We start from the raw sequence: 21,260 nt of genomic DNA, 5'->3' as shown, positions 1-21,260 counted from the left end.
AAAATTACAAAAGAAAATTTCAACCAATGCCCTGCATGCTACTGTACAAATAATACCGAAATGTTTATATACATTTTTAGAAACCAGCAGGGAGGTGGAGAGGAGAACACACTGGTCTTAATCCCAATCTTAAAATCAGCAGGAAATGTCTTGCTTTGTAAAATACACACTGTTGTACTGTTTCTTTTATCAGGATGCCAGACTCCTAATCTCTCATCACAGCACAAGGTGGCAACACTGCACCATCTGTTCTTCCAGGAAAAAGCCAGTGAGCTTTCATTTCACTTGACAGTCGAACAGGTAGAACAGCATGCACTGTGGGTATATTTTCACAGCTTTGTGACAATCATTTCAAAGACAGCGTGTAACCTGTCAGCATGCCTGAAAACCTCCGTCCAGAACTCCTCAGCATCTTCACTAACACTATGCTCAGAACAACTCAAAGTCAGCTTGGACAGAGTGAGCATTCTCTTCAACCCCAACTTCATACTCTCCAGTCTACCCTTCCACCACCTGGCATCACCTTGAGCATGCAAATATGCTTCACTGTAGAAACAAAAGCTTCTCAGGTTGCTTTTATTTCTTCTTGAAGCCAGACTACTTACTCACAGCAGTATCGCAGAAATGTACAACATGCCCCAGAGAAATCTAGACTCTGACATCTACAGTATATGCTTTCTGAAATGGTGAGAACAAAGGAAAAATGGTAACATGAAATGAACATATTAGCCTTACTGTGACACCTAAAAGACGGCTGTTACTGTTTCTGCATTCAAGACTACAAAGAATGGTTCCAAAAGTCTATTTAAAAGCGTTGCCTTGTCTTACCTGCCCATAGAGTTAATTAAGATAACGAAAACCAGTATTCAGTGTACTTTCTATGGACAATCAATTTAGGCCATACAACTACTTAGTCCTTCAACTGCAAGGGAAGCCAGTATCTGGTTGTCTTGGACTAAAGGCAGTCAGAATTGCTCACTATTCTCTCAAACACAGATGCCACAGGAGGATATTAGAATATTGTCTGACAATTTCTAGTCATCCCAGCCATACATCCAGAAGATTATAATACTGTAATACAAAGCCAAGTTCACCTTCAAAGAAGGTGATCTTTTCCTTTTTTCCTGTCTGTTGATGATTCACAGTACTTCATGCTCCTCTTTGTTTTCACCTTGTGAAATCCATCAGGGTGTTTAAGATGATGATTTATAGCATTAATATTTCTCATACAGACACACATATATATGGTAGCACAGGTTCTTCTCATAGACAACATGAAAGCAAGCTAGCCCATGGAAAGTTTTGTATATTAGAAACAGTGCTAAAGAAAATGTACTGTTTACACATCTGAATTTCAGACATCCCTTGGTGCTAGTTAGAAGAATCTCTGAAAAACCTTACAGAAAATTCCCTATGTAGGTTTATCACACTGAAAGCTCTTGATGGGTATGCAGTTAAATGGCATTTTAACTCAAATGCACTCGGAAACCTCTGACAATGTTTTGTGTATATGCAAACAGTGTCACAAAAGCAAAGTTAAAGGATGGAAAGGCTATACTTGTAGTTCTCATACATATATGAAAACTTGAGAGAGAGAAAAAGGTGGTGGTGGGGGAAAGCTCAAATGCATAAAAAGCTATAACACTGAAATTATTTATGAAGTTGAATTAAATAATTAGCATGTTAGCATGTTTGGGAAGTGTACAATCACAAATACAACCCTCCCCCTTTCCCCTAAAAGGGGGCAAGGAGGTGACTTTTTGTCTTTTACAGCTATAAACTGGAAAAACACCACTACGCTTTGAAATTAATTTCTCACTCATAACTCAAGAAATGCCAGCACCTGTAGAATTAAACAGTCCCTTAGCTAAAAACCCTGTCAGCTCTTCCAAGTAGCATTAAAGAAGTGACTGAGTTCTTTTGTGGGACCAAACGCACAACACTGCTCATCCTTAGTAGCAAAGGTTTTCTTGCTGAACACCTAGTCCTAGATGAGGTGACTCTGTTGGCAGACAGGAGGGAGTCAGAGCAGCTGTCAAACAGATTTTGCTTTTGTAGCACAAGTCACCACCATTCTGCCTCACAGCTATGCTGCAAGGAGTCTGATCATTGTGGGCAGGCACATTAGTGAAAGAGGGAGGGGAGGAAACAAAAAAAGGATGATGGTGGACTGTTACAGAAGTTTATAACTAGAGAACAGTTCCATAAGAAGAACAGTACTGCAGTGAACTAATAATTAAACCAGGTTTCCAGCTCTCTCCTGTGTCAATAATTTTACAATTCACCACTCACAAAGTGTATTTCCATCTTTTCCTCCATAGGGACAGAATCAGTTTTCCTTCTTTCCCCAGCTGTTTATTTTTGTGAAACTTGTGGAAATATATTTTTCCCCACTTTGCTGCTTCTCTGTCAGCTCTGATGGGAATTAGCCAGCACGTTCAAAAGTCATTAGGAACAGGGTTAGATTCTCACAGAAAGCAGGTTTACTGTAGGCAAACACATTTCCTCAGTAAAACAGACCAAGGATCTTTTCTCTTCCATTTTCCATTTGCTGGAAAGGGTTAGGGACAAAACTGTTGACAAGAACACGGAAGGACAAGATTCACCTGACCAGAAGACCATCCCAATGTAGGATAAACAAATCAAGAGCCTAAAAGTACATACCTATTTCTGTCCTCTGTGTACAAAGAAAGTCTAAGGAGACAAACTCAGACAAACATCTGCAGTGTAGGAATCTGAAGTGAAGCAAGAGGTATCCCACAACCAAGGACATCCCTGCAGGATACCAGCATTTCCAGCACTGTGCTTCCTCTCCAGAACCCATGAAATTTGCTTCAGTACTGTTTCTTATCATTCAGCTCTGGCTGATGTTAAGATTAGTGGCAGCTCTCCTTCCTACTCTGCTGCTACTGCTCCAGTCACTCTGAGGAGTAAGGGGCAGCACATCAGAGAGTCAGAAAAGCAAGAATCTTGGTGAAGTGGCCTGTGTTTACAGGAATGCTAATTAGATAGAACCTGAGCTATTTATCACTATCAAGAGCTTATAAACTCATTTGGCTTGTTGAACAGACTAACTTTTCAAAAGAATGCTTTATGTAAATGATACCTAATACAGGTGTTCACAGACAATTAACACCAAGGTGAAACTGGAACAGGTACAATTTTCCTTCCCATAGTGTTTGGGTAACACTGTTCTCATATGACAAAATACCTACAGCCTGGGGGCCAGTCTGTTCTTGAAAAATATTTTCTGACTGTCAGAAAGGGCAACGTGATTATTTCAGTGCTACACAACCTTGCCGCTGCCCAGCAATCTCTGTTTTGCAGTGCTGTGAACTAAATGTGAAACCAACCAGAACAGACCTGTATCTTACCTCTCTTTGCTTACCTGCATCACTGCAATGCTTACATATTACAGAGGGAAATGAAGGATCTGGTCTCAGGTGTTCCACATGCACTAGCTTATTTTCAACAAATAGGAAGGAGCAGAGCCTGGTTCATAATGGAAAATCAGCTTCTGGAAAAAGCCCTGCAGTTCTAAGTGAACTTTTGTTCTAATGGCAAAATGAGGCATAAAGGCAGAGCCTGCAAGCCTATTTCTTCCAGCTACTTGCACTCACCACCTTTTTCTTTTTTTTTTTTTTTTTTGTACATACAGACCACATACTAAGGATTTTCACCAGGTGAAGCAGGATGCATAGCAAGACCTAGTATAGATGCTACTGGTTAGTCAAAAGGTTTGGGAGCAAACCATTCATTCAGGTCCAGCCTTGTTCAACCTCTGCATGTCCTACAGGTTACACTGCTACTGTTCTCCAGAAAACCACACTGATTTCTTCCCAATGTTAATTCCCTTAAAGAACCAAATGGCATGTAGGACTAAATCATCTATTACCTTTTTTCTGGCTAACTATGATCTTCCACCAGCAGATCAAATTTGCTAGAGACTGGCAAATATTTGGTATTTATCTATCAGGAAATTTGAAACCCTAGTAAAGAGTCTAACATACTAGTAGCAAGGGAGAGTTGCTCACTGCTACTGTTCTACAATGGGTGTCTTGAAAAGAGTCAATACTGCAAACATTTCTGTGCATATTCACACATGTGAGTAACTGTATTGACTTCAGTGCTGGATGCAAAGAATGTAGCCTCAGAAATGTGATGGAAAAAATAACTTTTCTCTTTGGCATGAAGTTAGTATTTGAGCTGATTTTACTGCTGTATTTCATCAAAACACTCACATTTTACTGTCAGATTATTTCAATCAACTGCATCATACTTCTGCTCCTAAGAAAATAAATTGTCACAAGATAGAAATCACTACAGTAGAGGACTAGCACAGCAGTGTGCAGGATGTGTGACTGCAGTGGACAAAAAGTCCGCCAAATAAATAAACTAAATTAGCAGTTTTAATAAATTTTGGTCTGCAAGGAAGACGCCTTATGATTCAGTGTATGCTTCATGCAAATAAAATTGATCCTTGTATACCTGTAAGTCAGATGCTAAGTAACAGGTGTGATTTCCAGAAAAATACAAATGCTCCCTACCCCTGAAAGCCAGGTAATTTTTATTTGAATTTCTATCTGCAAGCACTGCTTTCTGCAATGCACAGCAGATCTACATGAAGTAAACTGTTAACGGTAATTTCACTCCAAAATCGTATCCATTTCTCCATACAGTCCTGCCACAACACGTTATCTCCGCACAGTATTTGCTTAAAAATATTCCAAGATCCATAACTAAAATGAAAAAAAAAAATTCAGCTCCTGCACATATGCAAGGTGTTTGCCAATACTTACCAAAAGATTCTCCGGTTTGAGGTCCCTGTGGACAATATTCTTGCTGTGAATATAAACCAGCGCTTCACACAAGTCAGTGATCATGACAGCAGCGTCATGCTCCGTGAACTTTACACTTTCTATGATTGCATCAAATAAATCCCCTCCTGGGACATACTCTAGGATTAGGTAGATCTCAGCTTCTGTCTCATAGACTTCAATTAAGCTTACTATATTGGGGTGAGAAAGACTCCTAATGATTAGAATTTCACTTTCCATCATGTCCTCTTTCCCCTTCAGCTTCGATTTATCAACAATTTTCATGGCATAGATCTGATTGGAGTCACAATGGCGACATTCCTTCACCACTGCAAAGTTCCCATCTCCAATAGTTCTGCCAATCTCATAGTGTTTTTCCACATCAGTTCTGGTTTTAATGGTGTGCCTCCGGCTTATGTTTTCCAATCCCTGAGCCTTGTTCTCTTCTTTATTCACTCTGCGCTCCCCTGTTCTTTCTCGCCGCGTCATGTCACACTCTCTATGTGTGATATTTCCCTCTCTTCTGGCACCCTCCTCTTTAGCCCTTTGTCCCTCTCTGCCCTCCCTATGGGTGGAAACTTTAGATGGTTTCTCAGCATCCCTTGGAGTGTCTCTCTTTAGCCAACCACTTTGGTTCATTATGCAGCTACTTCCGTTCTCTTCCTTTGCTTCATGAGTTAGCTGCAGCCCTTCCACACCGTTCTTCTTGATTTTCACTACTTCCTTCCCATGGTTTTCATGTTTCTCCACATCCCTTTCCTTCTCAATGTTCCTTTTTTGCTTCTCCAGCCCTTCATTAATATTCCTATGTAGGGACTTCCATGTCCTCCTACAGCCATTATCTTTCCAACCAACTTCTTCACCTTCCAGACAAGTTTCTGAAGATTTTCGGCAATTCCTGATTTTTGTATTTCTTTCTACATGGTACCTCTGACATGCGCCTGTGTTCAGGTCTCTGTTCTCAAATGAGGCCTCAGCCTGCCTCTCCCTTTGTAATTTTTGTCTGGCCTGCCTTTCCTGTGCACACTTCTCACACCTCACCACCTCCTCTGAAGCCTCTTCTAATCCCTCCTCGGTACTCCTCTCGTGGTTAAGGTACCTCTCACTTTCTCGTGTTTTTCTAGAAGGCTTCACTCCTTGCTCTCCACCCCAGCTCTCTCTAGTCCACTTTTTTTTGGTTTTCATTTTTTCCTCTTGCTTTGTCTTGGCTTGACTTTTTCCTTCATGTCCAGCTACCAGTTTGGGAGACATGCCATCGCCACAGTTCTTGGTAATTTCTGTCTCATCAAAGCCACTGTCCACTTTTGAAGCCTTGTCATACAGTCTGCTCTTCAGTTTTTGGGACTGTTCCTCATTCTGCTGAATGGCAGCACTGGCAGCATAAGGATTTTCAGGATAAAGTTCTTGTAATACCACTTCCAGGTTCTTCAAAGTGAGGGGCTCCCTCCCCATAGCTATGAATGCATCGCCTTCCCTGAAGAAGTCAGAAACGCTTCGTATTTCTCTGCCTCTCAGATTGTAAAGCTTTCTCACACGGTCATTCTTCCAGCGTGGAAATCCCAGAGCTTCTGAAATGTCAGCCATCAGCTGTTCAAAGGTCTGGACCGATCTCCTGTTGAGAAGCAAGGTTATCCTTCTGAGTGTGCGTCCGCCAGGTTTCACCACTGTAATAATCCTTGGCTTCACAGGACTGTGCTCTGAATGTATCGTGTGAAAACCATTCCGGGGATTAAAACATGGGGACCTATGACTGCTTTCACTCAAACATGGTTTTCCATAGTTTCCACGACCAACAGGAGGACAAGTCCCTTGTAATTTCCTCTCTTTTACTTTTGAACTTGCATTGTGTGATGAATGGTCAAACAAGCCTCGGCATCCTAAAGGAAACAAAGAGTAGGCATATTATTCATTTTGCATCGTCAGATCTTTCTGAGTGATAGTTTTCTACATATCAGTGTATGTGACCTCAGAGAGTAAGGGTAGGTGCATTCACTGCTTACATAGAACTTTAACTGCCACTAAGGAATAACTCCACATACATGCAACTACAAACACTTTCAAGTTTGTGAGAAAATGTAAATGCACTTTGTGACAGAGAAACGCTATTAAAAACATAATAATATCGGAAACAAATAGATCCTTCTCCTAAATCCTCCCATCTTCCAGAAATCCTAAAAAAAGTGGTGTTACTTGTGCCAAAAGTGCATCAGATTGTTTAGCATTCTCTTATGAATCTACCTACCATGACCACACTCAATTCCTTTCTGACCCCAATTACAATTTTGGCCTCTGTAAACCCTGTGGCAAGAAGTTCCACAATTACACTGCATGAAATAAAAGAAACTAATTACATCTACTTTAAAATTGCTACCAGATGACTATGCGTGCGCAGCCTTACATTCTTATAAATAATTACCTCCTCTTCACTTTCCCTGCACCATTCATTTAGTTTCTAGACTTCTATAACAAATTAAGTAAATGAGTTTCTTTTCAAAAAGCATTACATTTGCTGTAATTTTACAGAAATTTTATGGTACATTTAATAGTAACGTAATTTAATTTTTTTCCCTTAAAGAAAGGACATCTTAGTTTTGTTTGGTAATTGGAGTCCTGGTTTTCCGGTATTTTAGTTTGACTTTTTTATTCTAAAAATTATGTAAAATCACACAAAGTCCTGAATATCCTCTAGGGGCATTAACAATTTTCCCTCCAATATTTCATCTTAGAACACCAACCAAAGAAAACAGCACCATTTGTTACGAGTAATTCCGAAAAGAACTGAAAACATAACACGTGGTTATGGACAGACCAAGCTGTCTGTAAACACAACAGTAAGATAAGAATAAAAATGTCCCCTTAAAGTACTCTAATTTCTTGTACTTAACTAAGATAAAAATTTCATTACAATGCAATTCTTTTCCACCTCAAGAAATAAACTTTCAGAATGAGATCACAGTGTGCTTCCAACTCCACTTAATAGTTCAGTGCAGTTGGGAACAAACATTCAATATGTATGAACTAAGAGGGCCAAGATGAAAGAAAGCAGCCAGAACGATTACCGAAACATTACAAGGAAATTCCCATACACAAATGGCTTATCTGCCAGAGAATCTCACCATTTTCATACATTACTATGATTACATAGCCACAGCACAGTGGGCAAATCCACAAAGGATAATCTGCACGTATGAGCGTTCCTCTTGGTGCTAGGCTTAACACACATCCCTTCAAGAGTTCTGGCAAGCTTAAGCCTACTACATTTTGATTTTCAACTGATGAAAAGCTGTTTTCAGTATTTCAAAGTATGTGTTTTTATTTGTGCTCTTCATCAAGGCATAATAGAGTGAAGAGGATATACACCTCCTCGCCTAGAACAACAAACAAAAGGGAAAACTACAACAATTGCTGCAGAATTCACTCGCTCTGCCTCAAAAACAGCGTATCCAAAAGGCCAGGGGTTGAGTGGGGAAAACACAGAGCGACAGACCTCCACTCTGCCGTTGTCTTTGTTCGATGTAGGACGACGGACACTTCTTAGTTATAATACTCTCACCAGCTAGAGTGCTGTGTGCACCCCAGCACACCCCTTGACTCTTGGCTTCATTTTCTTCCTCTGCCAAATGAGATAAATACTTCTTTTCCAAATAAATATCACAAAGAAGCCCAGCTGCCAGCACGCTGATTGAAGACATAAGCATTATATAAGAGCTACGTGTGACTAATGCTTGGTGGTTGTACAAGTTATTTCTGTCTTCATTCTGCTTTTTAAGGATGATCTCTTGTTATCAAAAGATGACTACATACGTGCTAGTGATAGCAAAAGATTCAGCAATCTGATATTTACATTCCACCCAGAATAAAGCCTACTGTTAATGGGAGAAAAAAAAAAATTCAGATATAATAATAGTTCTCGGAAATCTAAATCAACTCCAGAACATGTTGGTTACCAGGAACTGTCGAAGCTCTGAATTTAATCAACATTTCCAGATTTTTGCATACCCACTCTCATCAAAGCATTACCTTGCTTATGGGAACAGTGTGTGACATTTTTACTGCTTATAATCTTGGTATAACATAAAAATAATGCTGCACTAATAATGACTTTTCCCACAGATTATGTTTCTCCCAGCTATGCTGCTATTATCACACCTTTCTACAAACCATTCATTTTAAGTGCCTGGCTGCACTGTTGATTGTTTCAATTACCCAAACATCAATAATGGTTTCTTTCTTCACTAAATTGGCTAAGCATTAAACAGAAACCAAGTATATTTTTTAATTCTATAACTAATGGAATAAGAGCAGTTTTATGTAATTATTAAGAACAATCCAGGAGTGTGTTTTTGTGATTTTTAAACCAGCTTGATTTCTAGCCAAAAATAGTTTGACACAAGCCACAAGTTAATATATAATCGTTTTACGAACAAGAAGACAATAAAGGAAGTTACACGAATGCTTAAATCAATGCCTAAAGTAATCTCCTAACGCTGAGAAAATGGGAAGCGTCAAATTTTGTCCAAGTGGTGGTCACAATGACTATATGTTACATAAAATAAAAAATTAATTTCAATTGCCTGTTACAACTATTTCAGTCATAATTTCAGTTATTTTCCAGTTATACTATATTTATTTTAACTGATATACATGAAGCAAGCCTCAATCTGTCAGGAAAGTGCATGCACTTAAAAGCGGTAACAAGCATTTCTAGAAAGCCTTCAAAGGTCACACACATACACAAATCCTATAGCTACAATTTACATTGCTTCAAAATCTTGTTTCCATATTTATATACAAGTGGGAGATGAAGGAAGAGGGAGGTGGGATCAGGAACACACTTCAATGAGTCAGAGAATAAAATGTGTTTTTTTCTTTTACCGTCTTACTGAGAGCTAATGGTTATCAAATACACATTTTTCTTATAAACATTAATACGGATGGATGCATGCATGCATCTGTCTATTTTTATCCATATACACATCTATATATGCCTGTATATCACTAAGTATCAATATATAGGATGACGCAAAAGATGAGGAAGGCAGAAAACTGCTGGGGAGCAGCATGCCAAGGAGACTGCTGAGCACTGTTGCTGTGGAAGGGCAGGGGTAAGGCAGCACGGCTGGTCACGGACACCACACGTGCCACCTAAAATGCACACGTGGGCACAGGGTAAAGAAAACTGGGACTCGCAGAACAACACAGAGCTCCAGATGATGAAGACATGATGGTTATGTAGGGTAAACTATTACACCAAGTCCCTAGGAAGCAGGGAGGGTGTAACAAACAGGGATTTGGGGGCTCCAACAGGTAGCAGGAAGAAGCTTAGCACCTACTGACCAGTGCACAAGTGCTCCCTAAAAAGAAAATGGTTGCTGCAGGGAGCACAGCTTCTGTGGTTCGTTTTTAAAAGCCAATTCACAAACCAGTTGCGACAGTCACAGTCAATTCCACTGGGGAAAGGAAAGGCGTAGGGGGGAAAACAGAAAAATTCCTCTAGAAGACCTCTCCTTGTAGGTTTTGGCTCATACTCTGGACCTGGAGTAAAATAAAGTGAATTCAGAAGACTTAAGCTCTGAATAAGGTGTGTATACAGAGCTTCAACCAATCTACATTTTAAGGAATTGCCTGACTACACTCCCTACGACAGCAGAGTAACGGGGTTTGCCAGAGGCCACCTATTCTTGCAATTAAAAATTTATTGCTGCCATTTGTCCTTCAAACTTGTCGCTTCCCTTGACTAGTCTCTAAGATTTTGTTCATTAATTAAAATATTTCCACTCATCTTGCATTCCTTCTTGGCTCTCCTGCTTGAGATCACAGTTTCAGTAATTAACTGAATGGTTTACCCAGCAGCTAATTCTGCTATCAAGTCACAGGTTGCAGTGGAATTAAATTTTTACAACGAGTATTACAACACAATTTAAAACAGAAGGCAATGCTGAAATAGGATCTAGTTATGCCATTACTTTCTGTGAATACGATGGTGATATTTAAGCCCTGCAATTTCTTTAGAGGGTCTTGGATCAGTATGAAAGCCTCCACTTAACCAAAGCAAACCTGAAAACTCCCCAGAACATTAGCAGCATTCTTCACACAAGTAAAGTTGCACATGACAGCAACTGAGGTTCTGGGAGTCGTTTTGTTATATTGGTCCCAATATAGCATAAACAAAATACTGTTTCAAATGGGAAGGGAAAAAAAACAGCATTAAAAATGTCTGTTTCTTCCTTAAGCCCCAACAATTCCTGCTGAGGACATGCAAAACAAAGACCATAGGGAAAAACATTAATCTTAATTGGAACCCAAAACATCAATTCGTGTCTAAGTATTGACAAGTATCTTAAGGCACTTGAGGGTGTAGAATGTCTCTGGCCTTTAACTCAGAGCATCCCAGTAAGTAGTTCACACACAGGTTACCAGCGTGCATCAGCAGTCGACTCCAGGATGCAATCCGAGTCCTCTAGAAGTATGCCATCTTGATCTCCTTGCTGTAAATTATTAAATGTTGCAATTTTCAGGGCTAGTGCACACTGTTAGTGCCCAAGACCAAGGCAGTAGTATGACAAGCCTCAATGTACTAAATTAGTTACATGGAAACAAAATATGATCACAGGCATCCTTTTACAGCAAGTAAATTTTACATGGGCATTATTTACAGCCTTACTGTTGGAGATGTTACTGGTGAATTTTTCTCTAAAAAGCTCTATCTGTAGCACCCTCTCTTTCCTTCCCTCCCGCTCATCCTTGCCCCCCTGCCACGCTTTGTAGCATTTTAGGGCAGAGATTTTGTTTGAGTCAGAACTGGTGGTTATTTCAGCAACAACGAAAGGCAGTCACACTGTGTCAGTTTTGACCAGTTAAAATCCTGAGTAGAACAAGAAAGACTAATTTCACAAGGACTGGATCGAGACAGTGTCAAAAGCAGCAGGATAGTCCCTGCTAGTTCCAGCCTGAGCAAGCTCCAAAGGTTCTCATGGCTGAGAGGTATGGTGGACCTTGAGGACCTCAGCACGCTTCAAGCCAAGCTTCAGAAATCTCTTTTCCCCTGTAACAGCTACTTTAATAACTGCTAGAGGAGGGTCAAGCACCAGAACTGAAAAGAGTTTGTCTCTCCGTCCTCTAGGCAATCCCATGGTTGAAGCTGTTTAATTCAGACAAAAGCAGACAGAGCAGATCACGAAGGAAAGGAACATCTGAAAATGGGGCATTCAGAGGTATCATGCAAGCCATTTTGGTGGGATGTCACTGTCTGTCTGCTTTCAAAAACCCCTCCAGCTATCAGGCAGACACAGTAATATTAGTAAGAAAAAGTGGACATTGAACAGTTGAATTAGAAGTTTGAGACTGAGTGAAGGTGGCTGGGTTTCTCACACAGAGATTGTGAGGCAATAAGGGGAACAGAGGAGACCGGAAATGGCTTGTCAGAAGGGAGACTGGAAGAAAAAACACGGAGCCCTGGGATTTTGCTACCGAAGAAAACTAAGCCTGTGACAAACATGTACTGAGACAAACAGGACTAGAGAGAAGGGGGTCACTCTGTCCTCCCACATGTTACAGAAGACAAATTGGCCCAGCAAAGAGGCAGGATTAGAAATTTCTTATAAAACAGGGTATGTCAAAGGGATTAAAAATGGATGTTGACTGGGGAAATGCCAAGGACAGACACAACACAGTAGGAGCAGGGAGAGGTAGCTGGAACTTGCAGGGAGAGAAGAGGAGGGCTGGCAATAGGAGAGGGAACTGGAAGGGGCATTGCTCTCCTGGTATCACTGTCCAGAAGCTAGCCAGTGCAGAGCAGGGCCAGACACTGACACTGTAAAAAGAAACCTAGTGAAGAATTGGACTGGGAGGATAAGAGGAAAGAAGTTATAAGACGGACTGGGACAGACTGGGGAATGAAGCAAATAGGGCCCATAGTTAGATACTGTCTGACAGCAATTCCTATGAACTTTGATACTGGCTGATAGTAATTTCTATGAATTTTGCTGACACAGTGAAAGCAGACAGAGAATGTAATAGGGAAGCAGTAAAATGTGGGGGTGAGAATAAGAGCAAATCAGAAAGTCAGGTTGGATGATCAATTTAGGCAAAGGGATGGGATTGGCAGCCAGCAACAGAAGTGTCCTCGCACAGTCTGCTTGTTTGCAGTTCTTCATAAAGCTTCTACCTGGCTTTTGTTGTCACTTACCATATTAGTTCACCTTGATTTTTTTTTTTTTTAAAGAACAGGAAAAACTACATGCACAAAAACATGTGACTATGTTAAGAGAACATTACTAAGGTCATCATTAAGATGGGACAAAATTAAAGTTGTCAGCATGACTTGAATTCACTTCCTCCTTGCATACAAGGTAGTTTTTCCTGTGTCTACTCCATGATACAGTGGATCCTCTTTTACAGATAAATCAGAATCAGGACCGTGCCATAAAAAAAAAATCTGTTGTCCATAGAGACCTTAACCTCTGTAATTAGAAGAGCTGAAAAGTGTGTAGTGAAAGAATACAGGAAGAATAGCTTCTCTGTGTAAAGCAGTGAAGCCCTGAAAAACTGGATTTTCTCTCAACCAATTCCATAGCGTTTCAAAGCAGTCGACTTAATCTAGATTTCTCAGAGAGGATTACATTCTGGTGTCCAGAACAATATCCTGAGACCCGATCCACAAACCTGTTCCGTACTCACACCTGCAAAATAATATACTGGAAGAGGTCCTTCAGACACAATGTAACATAACACAACACAGACAATGCTAAATCATCCTAAAATTCAGGACCTAGGCATCTCAAGTTGCATTATTCCCCAAATTAAAGTACTTTTAACTTTATTTTTTGCACCTTGACTCCCACTGAATGCAGTTCATTCCCCGTCTTTACAGGTATCACAGAGATGCTAAATCCATGTTTGTTGCTGTAGCAATAACCATGACAGAAAAGCCCCCAAGTTAATAAACCTGTATTAATAGCAGGGTTCAGAAGGCATGCAGTGAAAGGCATGAACAACCAGGGTAAACAGTAAGTAGATCCTCATTAGGTAAGCTTTGTCCATCATACTCACTGATGGAGCCAGAGACCCTGGGGAAAAAAAAGCACAGCATCTGATAGTGTAACTAATGTTTATATTTTAACACACAGGAACAGGGTTTGAGGGGACAGCACTGCTAATCAATAGTCATAAAGGCTTGACTGTGTAACCTGAATAATGTTAGATTAGAAGTACCTGGCCTTGTAAAATACACTGAACAAATTGTACATGTTCAGAATACATTTGATGGTAAGGCAGTTATAAAATATACCATGCAATAAAATATCATATGGCATTATAACCATGGTTAACTAAACCAAATAAAATAAGCACAATCTAAGAATTTTCAGAAGACCAAAGTGTATTTTACTCAAATTACATTAAAAAAATTAACTCATCACGGTATTTGCACAAATTCTTACCTGCTACTGGTGCAGAAGGAAAACAAAACCATGTTCAATATTACAAATACCATTTATCATCTGGAATCTTTCAAAAATAGTTTTAATACTGTCACTATGGAAAAAAAAAAAAGGAATCAGTTTAATTTCTGCTACCCTAATGGCATCTCCAGTCATACTCATGCCAGCACTTCTGTGTCCAGTTTGTACTAGTGTAATGGACATCAATCACTGACCCAGTCTAACCCAATTTGTACAAAACTAAAATCACTCAGGAGCTCAGGCAGTATTCTAAGTCCACCAAAGAAAAACTAATTTGGGCTCATCTACAAAAAAGAAAAAAAAAAAAACAGAGAGAATAATATCTATATCTCATAAATATACAGTTTTAGCCCTAAAAGGTCTTATAAAATTAGGATGATGGGATTCCAAGTTCATTATATTTCACAATTTCACATCAAGCATGCTTATATTCACATGCAATATTATTTTTCCTTTAACTGTCAGCCCTGCAAACTCAGCTGTGTGTCAAGTTGGGTTCCTTCTGTCCCACACGTCACCAACAGAACTAAAGTTTCTCCCGGCCAAATATGTCTGGTCCCATTAAGTGAGTGCCAAAGTGTCAGTTGCGAGGAAAGAAAGTGTTCTTAGAGGCTACTCCTAGAGTGTAAGAATATGGGAGATGCTCACCTTTGTACCCCTCCCTCATAAGGGCAGGCAAGATGACTTCAAAATTTTGCATCATACACCATATCTTCAACATACCTGCTTTTATTTTAAGATTAAAACCTTTTTTATTTTAAGAATAAAATAAACATCCATTGTGCCATGCAAAATGGAAAACAGAAATCTCCAAATCTTTCAGTCACATAAACTCCCACTCTCATTCTTCCCCAGTTTTTCACTCTAGAAAGAAAAAAGGAGGTTCCTTTTTTCTACTTCCTTCTCCCTACCCATTTCTTTCACTCCTTTTTCTCTGCCAGTTTTGGGACACAGACCTCTGAGTTTATGGGAGATCCTAGAGGGCAAAGAGTACCAGAGCAGCTAAAAGGCATGCAGATGTTGTAGCAAAGGCATTCCTAAGGTAGGAAGGACTGTCTGGAGGGACAGCCTGGGTGGAAAACTTGCAGCTGGCTGGACTTCAGCTGAGGGATGCCCACATTGGATCACTCTCAATGGATAGATGAGCTCTGGATTTTTCCATTCTGGGGATGGCTGGTGCCTCTGTGTCACCCCCAGCCCCAGTGTGGGTGCCATCCTGCAGTGAAATGCATGTAGGAGGCTCAGCATGCACCAACATGTGACCGTATTTACTGTATGAGAACCACGAGGGATAAATTGCATTTAGCAGCCACCCTTCCTTCTTTCTCTTCAAAGAAGATAAACTCAGGGTTTTCCTTGACTCTTTTTTTTTTTTTTTTTGCCCCCGCTCCTCCATTGCTAAATGTTCAGAGCCCCTGTGCAGCCTGCCCTGGCCCTCTCCTGTCCGGCTTCCCCCAGGATGGAGCAGCAGGTGCCAGACTGCTGCAAGGCAGTGTTACTCTCCCTTTTCTGACCTGGCAACAGTGGTTGGGCAAAAATTACCTTCCCAGGCACTCACCTCTTTCCCCTGCAGGCCCACAGCCACCCCACTGTACAGCTTAAGACTTTCTAAAACAAGCCATTTGTAATTAAAAATTAAAATATTTACAGCAAACACAGATGGCTATTGCCATGTGTTAGTGTTAAACTGAGCTGAATCACCCCCAGAGCAGCAGATGAAGGTAAAAATTTCATGTAGTCTGATAATGAGTCACAAGTGCCATCATTTTTACTTTTTTTTTTTTTTTGTAAGAGCAGAACCCCACTTTCATTATCTTCTTTTTGACATTTTAAGGGTGGCAAATTAAAAAGCAAGCATAAAGAAAGCCCTTTAAAGAAGTATACAAATGCATAATCTGTAAAGACTAAGTGAAACGTAAGACTGCACGTGAAATGAATCAGTGCCTTTGGAGGTGTGAGGCTCAGTTTAAGTTCTTACCCTGCATAAAACCAAAAAAAGAATATTATGAAACTGCTCATTTATTTCATTTCTTTCAAAGATGACAGGCTGTGTATTTTATCGGGAACAGCCATGGCTGCTTTCTGCACTTTGACAGCTTTAGGGTCTGTACCAGTAACCAGGGAAGTGAGCTCTGGAGTCCAGGACCTTCCATCAAGAATCTTTCAGGAAAGGGACAGAACTGACAGAGGAAAACAAAAACATCTTACACAACTGCGATATTTGCCAGGATCCATCTGGCAAAACCCTCTGTGTGTTTCTCAAGGATCAGTGTACAGGGAGTTTCACCTTCATGTTGATGCTCTTGACTCCTGAACTACCATATATTTCAAATTAATTATTCATGTCTCATCACAAAGTAAGCTTTCACTTTTTACTCCTGTTAGCCAACATTGCCTCAGTCAAAGTCAAAGGAGCAGGATTCTGATTCTTCTTGTGGGAGATTTTATTTGCATTGCTTCCTAAATCTCAACATGATGACTAATAGGTTGCAACTGAACAAACCCAGTGAAAGTAAGAGAGCTTGCAGAGGTATCACCAAGGGTTTAATTAGGCTTCCAGATCCTTTACTACCAATAACTTTGTTGCATAACTAAAGGAAAGTCCCAGCCAGAGTCTAATTCTCCATCTGGTTTGCAAAAGGGGCAATTACCCAAAAGTTTTCTTTGGAAATTTAGCGGTTTAGAGAGGTTAATTCACATATAAATGTAGAATTCCCAACCCCATTATTACAGGACCACTTTTTCAGAAGAGACTCATATATTCAAGTCAACATTGCAAAATAAATTGTTTTGCAGAACTTATAAAAGAAAATGGGTTTCTCAGGGAAAACTCTAAGCCAGTGCTAATTAGACTTAAAAGCATGATGACAAGCAGAAAGATCAGGATTTTCAAAGCACCAGACATTTCTCAGCATTTCCACTAACTATATTATTTGGGGTGACAAGAAAACTAAAAAATTGGAGTATTTGCACAGGCTAGCAATGCTGATTAAGTGAGAGCTGATGTTTTCAGAATGATTACTGAGAGCTTCTTCTAAGAATACATGACATAAATAATTGTTTTGAATTCTTACAATAATGAGACTGAGTAAACTATACTGGCAACAAAGGGAAGATGGTAAACATGCCTGACTTTCATTTGCAGTGAAGGCAAACTACTGCTAGGTAAGATGAAATGACCAAAACTCCAAATTTACATTAGAACCAAATGAGGCAGTAGCTCCCTCTCCTTTTTTTTTTTTTTTTTTCCACTGTTTCCAGTATCAGGTGAACACTCAAAAACGACAGACCCCATACCCTGAAAATGAGAAAAACCTGGAAAATAATATACCGCTAAGACGAGAAGTGTCACATTCACCTCTTTCAACTACTACATTTTCAGCTCTGATCCAAGTTGCACTGAAGCTAATTAAAAGATTCGCATTACGTTCAGTAAGATCTGGATCAGATCTGAGGCTGCTAAAGTCACCATAATGTTCTGATGCTAATTATATTTACAAGAAAATCTATAGAACGCTGATTTCAAATGTTGTTAAATGTTTAGGAATCATCAAGTCAAAGGAAAAGAGGAAAAGCAGTATCAGAAACGAAGTCAATTTGCCCTAGAGCTGTTGGAAAAGAAAGAAGGACCACCAGCTTCCCCGATTTCTACAAAACTATAGATGTTTCTGCAGAAAATAAACTAAGCTAAGTAATCTTAGAAATGGGGAAATGAATCCCACACAACTTCCCTTAGTCACCACATGCTGAAAGTCCTGCATATGCCAAAATTGTGAAGCTCTGCAGATCATGACTAGAAAAAACAGCAGTGCAGACAGATACAAAGCATATAGTGACACTACCAGATAAAGACACATTCAAAACTCAGGTTGTCGTGCCCAAGGTAATTAACTTGAGTATAAAAAAAAACAATAAAGACAAGATAACTTTAGCACAGCTCAAATTCAGAGGCTTGAACAGCTGCCAATATCTTGAATTAAATTCAAGTTATCTCACCTTTGCTGACAGTTTTAAGTCCAATTAACCAATTCAGGTTAATGAACTACAGATGGAGATTTACCAAAAGCTAGCTCTCAGCTGACGCGTTCTAACATCCTACAAAAATTTTCATAGAAAGAGTCATGCCATTTCAGGAGATCGTCACTCATTACACTGTAAGAAAGATACTCTAACTCTGCAGGATCAATTTTATCCAGAGAGCCACAGTTCAGCTTCCTGAGATATAAAATGCAGCCACCTTTTGAGAAGAGCATGACAGAGTTGCTACAGTAACTACAAACTTCTACTACTTCAAGTAGCTGTAATATGTTTCATAAGCTTGGCTTCACTTGCTGACTGTTTGGGGACTCTGTGCTGGTTCTTAACATTTCAAAGAGTCAAAACTGCATATAGACTATATAAAAAACACAAGAAGCATGAAAAGGAAAAAGGGGGACGAAAGAAAAAGGAGACAAGGAAGTGGGAAGGCAAACTGGCATGCAAACACGCATATATGTAAATTTTCAGTTCTATATAAAGCTCGTAGCAAAAGCATACGTGATGAACTGCCAGGTTTGGTGATAAACTCAGATTATCCCCTCACACAATATCGTTTGCAGTCTAAATGCTCAGAGGAAGAAGCCAGAATATATTTGTTGCAAAGGGGTTGTTTGTTTATTTGAAAAAGGAAATACTTCAGTACACAGCTGTAGCAAAAGTTTTGGTTTATGGGGTTGTTTCCAGACACAATGTCTCATAACCTGAAAACTGTTCCTTTAGCTCAAAGCAGTGGCCCGTCCAGACCTGCTGACGCTGTGCACTAAATGTCCCCTGAGGAAGCCAGAAAATAACACTGCGCAGTGAAAAGTTATGGAATAGTTTTCCTATAAATATCTGTCCTGTTATTAAATAGGAGTAAACACAACCAATATAACTACAGAAGTCAGGGGTAACAAGGGCACAACCAGCATTCTTCCCCAGAGAGGTTTGGCTCCCATATGTCACAGCATCCTCATCAGACAAAACAGCCCTCCCCACCCTTCTGAGGTTCTGCCTGGAACCCGGGTAGCTCCAGCCATAGCAATTCCCCAGCTGAAGGAAAATTCACCATCCTTAAGTGTCTTTTAGCATACAGTTGTGCACAAGAGCTTAAAATCTTTACATCGCGTACTGTTTACTTTTTTTTGCAGAGCATCGGTGCTCTCTGAGCAGCCCACGAGCACGCGTTCCAAGTGAACTACACTCACACCGACAATCAAGAGTGCAAGTTACTTCTCATCTTTGATTTTTACAGGCGACACTGTGCACGCCTTTCGGAACAGTCAACACAGACTTCACACTCGGACTCCAAAGCTCGCTCCCGTACCTCGCACGGCTGCTGAGGTGGTCCCTCAGCCTGGGAAAAGGGAGGACAGGCAGCCTGACCCCCAGCACCCCTGCGGCAAGCAGCACAGACCTGCCCTCCGTGTGGCAGCAGCCTCTTGCTCTGCTTCCCAAAGCCTGTGCAGTGAATCCAACTTCACAGAACCATAGAATGGTTAAGAGTTGGAAGGGACCTTAAAGATCATCTAGTTCCAAGCCCCCTGCCCTGGGCAGGGACACCTGCCGCTGGACAAGGTTGCTCAGAGCCCCGTAACTTCATTAGTTTCCACTGTGATACAAAGCGGGGGGAACATGGCGGGGGGTGGGGGAGTGGGGTGTCGGGGGTCTTCCTTAATCAAAAATACACTTGAAGGAGGACAGTGGAATAGCCGCCCCAACTTCGCACCTTCGGGGACCCCCTGTTTTTTACAAGCCTTCCTTGCGGTCACCTCAACCCCACCGCCAAGCGGGAACCGCTCCCTCCCCCGTCGCCTCTCAAGTCCCCATTTCAAGCCCAAACGCCCCCGACATCTTCCCCCCCTCCCCGCACCGCTCACCGCAACCCCACGGACACGCCAAAGACCCGAGGAAGAAGTTTCGCCGCCGGAGACCCCCCCTCCTCCCAAAATGTCCCCCGCAACCGCCCACCCTGCCGGGCACGGGGGGCGGCGGTGGGGCTCGGGGGTCGAGAGAAGGGGTCACTCACCGGCGCAGTGGCCGTAGGGGCAGCAGGAGCCCGCCGCGGGGTGGAGGGGCGGCGGGGCGGCGGCCGGCATGGCGCGGCGACTCGGTTGGGTTGGGTTAGGTTCGATCTTGGGCCGGGGGCTGCCCGCAACCGCCGTGTCTCCGCGCCGCCTTCCGGCAGCGAGAGGAGGGAGGGGACCCGGCGGGGAGGCGGTGCCGCCGCGTAACGGTCACACCAACGGTCACACCGGCGCGAGCGGGCGAGGGGCGGGGGGGAGCGGCCGGCACTGCCCCAGCGGACGGCGCCTCCCCGCCGCCATCTCCCTCAGGCGGCCGCTCGCCCCCGGGCGTGCTCCCCGCCTTTCACAGAATCACAGAACGACAGGGGTTGGAAGGGACCTCTGGAGATCATCTAGTCCAACCCCCCCGCCACAGCAGGGTCACCTAGAGCAGGTTGCACAGGAACGCGTCCAGGCGGGTTTTGAGCGTCTCCAGACATGGAGACTCCTCCACCTCTCTGGGCAGCCTGTTCCAGTGCTCTGCCACCCTCAAAGTAAGGAAGTTTCTCCTCGTGTTGAGATTGGATTCCCTGTGTTCCGGATTGTGCCTGTTGGCCCTTGTCCTGTCACCGGGCACCACTGAGAAGACCCTGACCCCATCCTCTTGACACCCACCCTTTAGATATTGATAAGCATTGATGAGATCCCCTCTCAATCTTCTCTTCTCCAGGCTGAACAGACCCAGGTCTCTCAGCCTTTCCTCATAAGAGAGGTGCTCCAGTCCCTTGATCATCTTTGTAGCCCTCCGCTGGACTGTCTCCAGTAGTTCCCTGTCCTTCTTGAACTGGGGAGCCCAGAACTGTACACAGTACTCTGGATGCGGCTTCCCCAGGGCCGCTTTCCCACAGGCCCATCTCCTGTCAGCTCCTGGTGTAGATGTTGCGCTTGTCCCCAGCCAC

At 41.8% G+C, this 21,260-nt stretch overlaps 1 protein-coding gene across 3 annotated transcripts in view; it reads right to left on the bottom strand.

Annotated features, from left to right (window-relative positions):
- The window catches only part of DCLK3 (doublecortin like kinase 3), a 30,508-nt gene extending 10,060 nt beyond the window's left edge, over positions 1 to 20,448 (bottom strand). For all 3 annotated transcript variants that reach the window (XR_008465039.1, XM_054192753.1, XM_054192754.1), the window contains exons 1-2: positions 20,325 to 20,448; positions 4,800 to 6,694 (exon numbers count right to left, since the gene is read on the bottom strand). Coding sequence is in view for 2 of the 3 variants with exons in the window: in XM_054192753.1 (XP_054048728.1) it covers positions 4,800 to 6,694; positions 20,325 to 20,394 (1,965 nt within the window). In the remaining variant the exon portion in view is untranslated. The remainder of the gene's footprint in view (positions 1 to 4,799; positions 6,695 to 20,324) is intronic.
- Between the last annotated feature and the right edge of the window lie 812 nt (positions 20,449 to 21,260).

This window comes from Rissa tridactyla, chromosome 2 (assembly GCF_028500815.1).
Source record: "Rissa tridactyla isolate bRisTri1 chromosome 2, bRisTri1.patW.cur.20221130, whole genome shotgun sequence".
NCBI lineage: Eukaryota > Metazoa > Chordata > Aves > Charadriiformes > Laridae > Rissa > Rissa tridactyla.
This window is presented reverse-complemented; position numbering and strand designations above follow the sequence as displayed.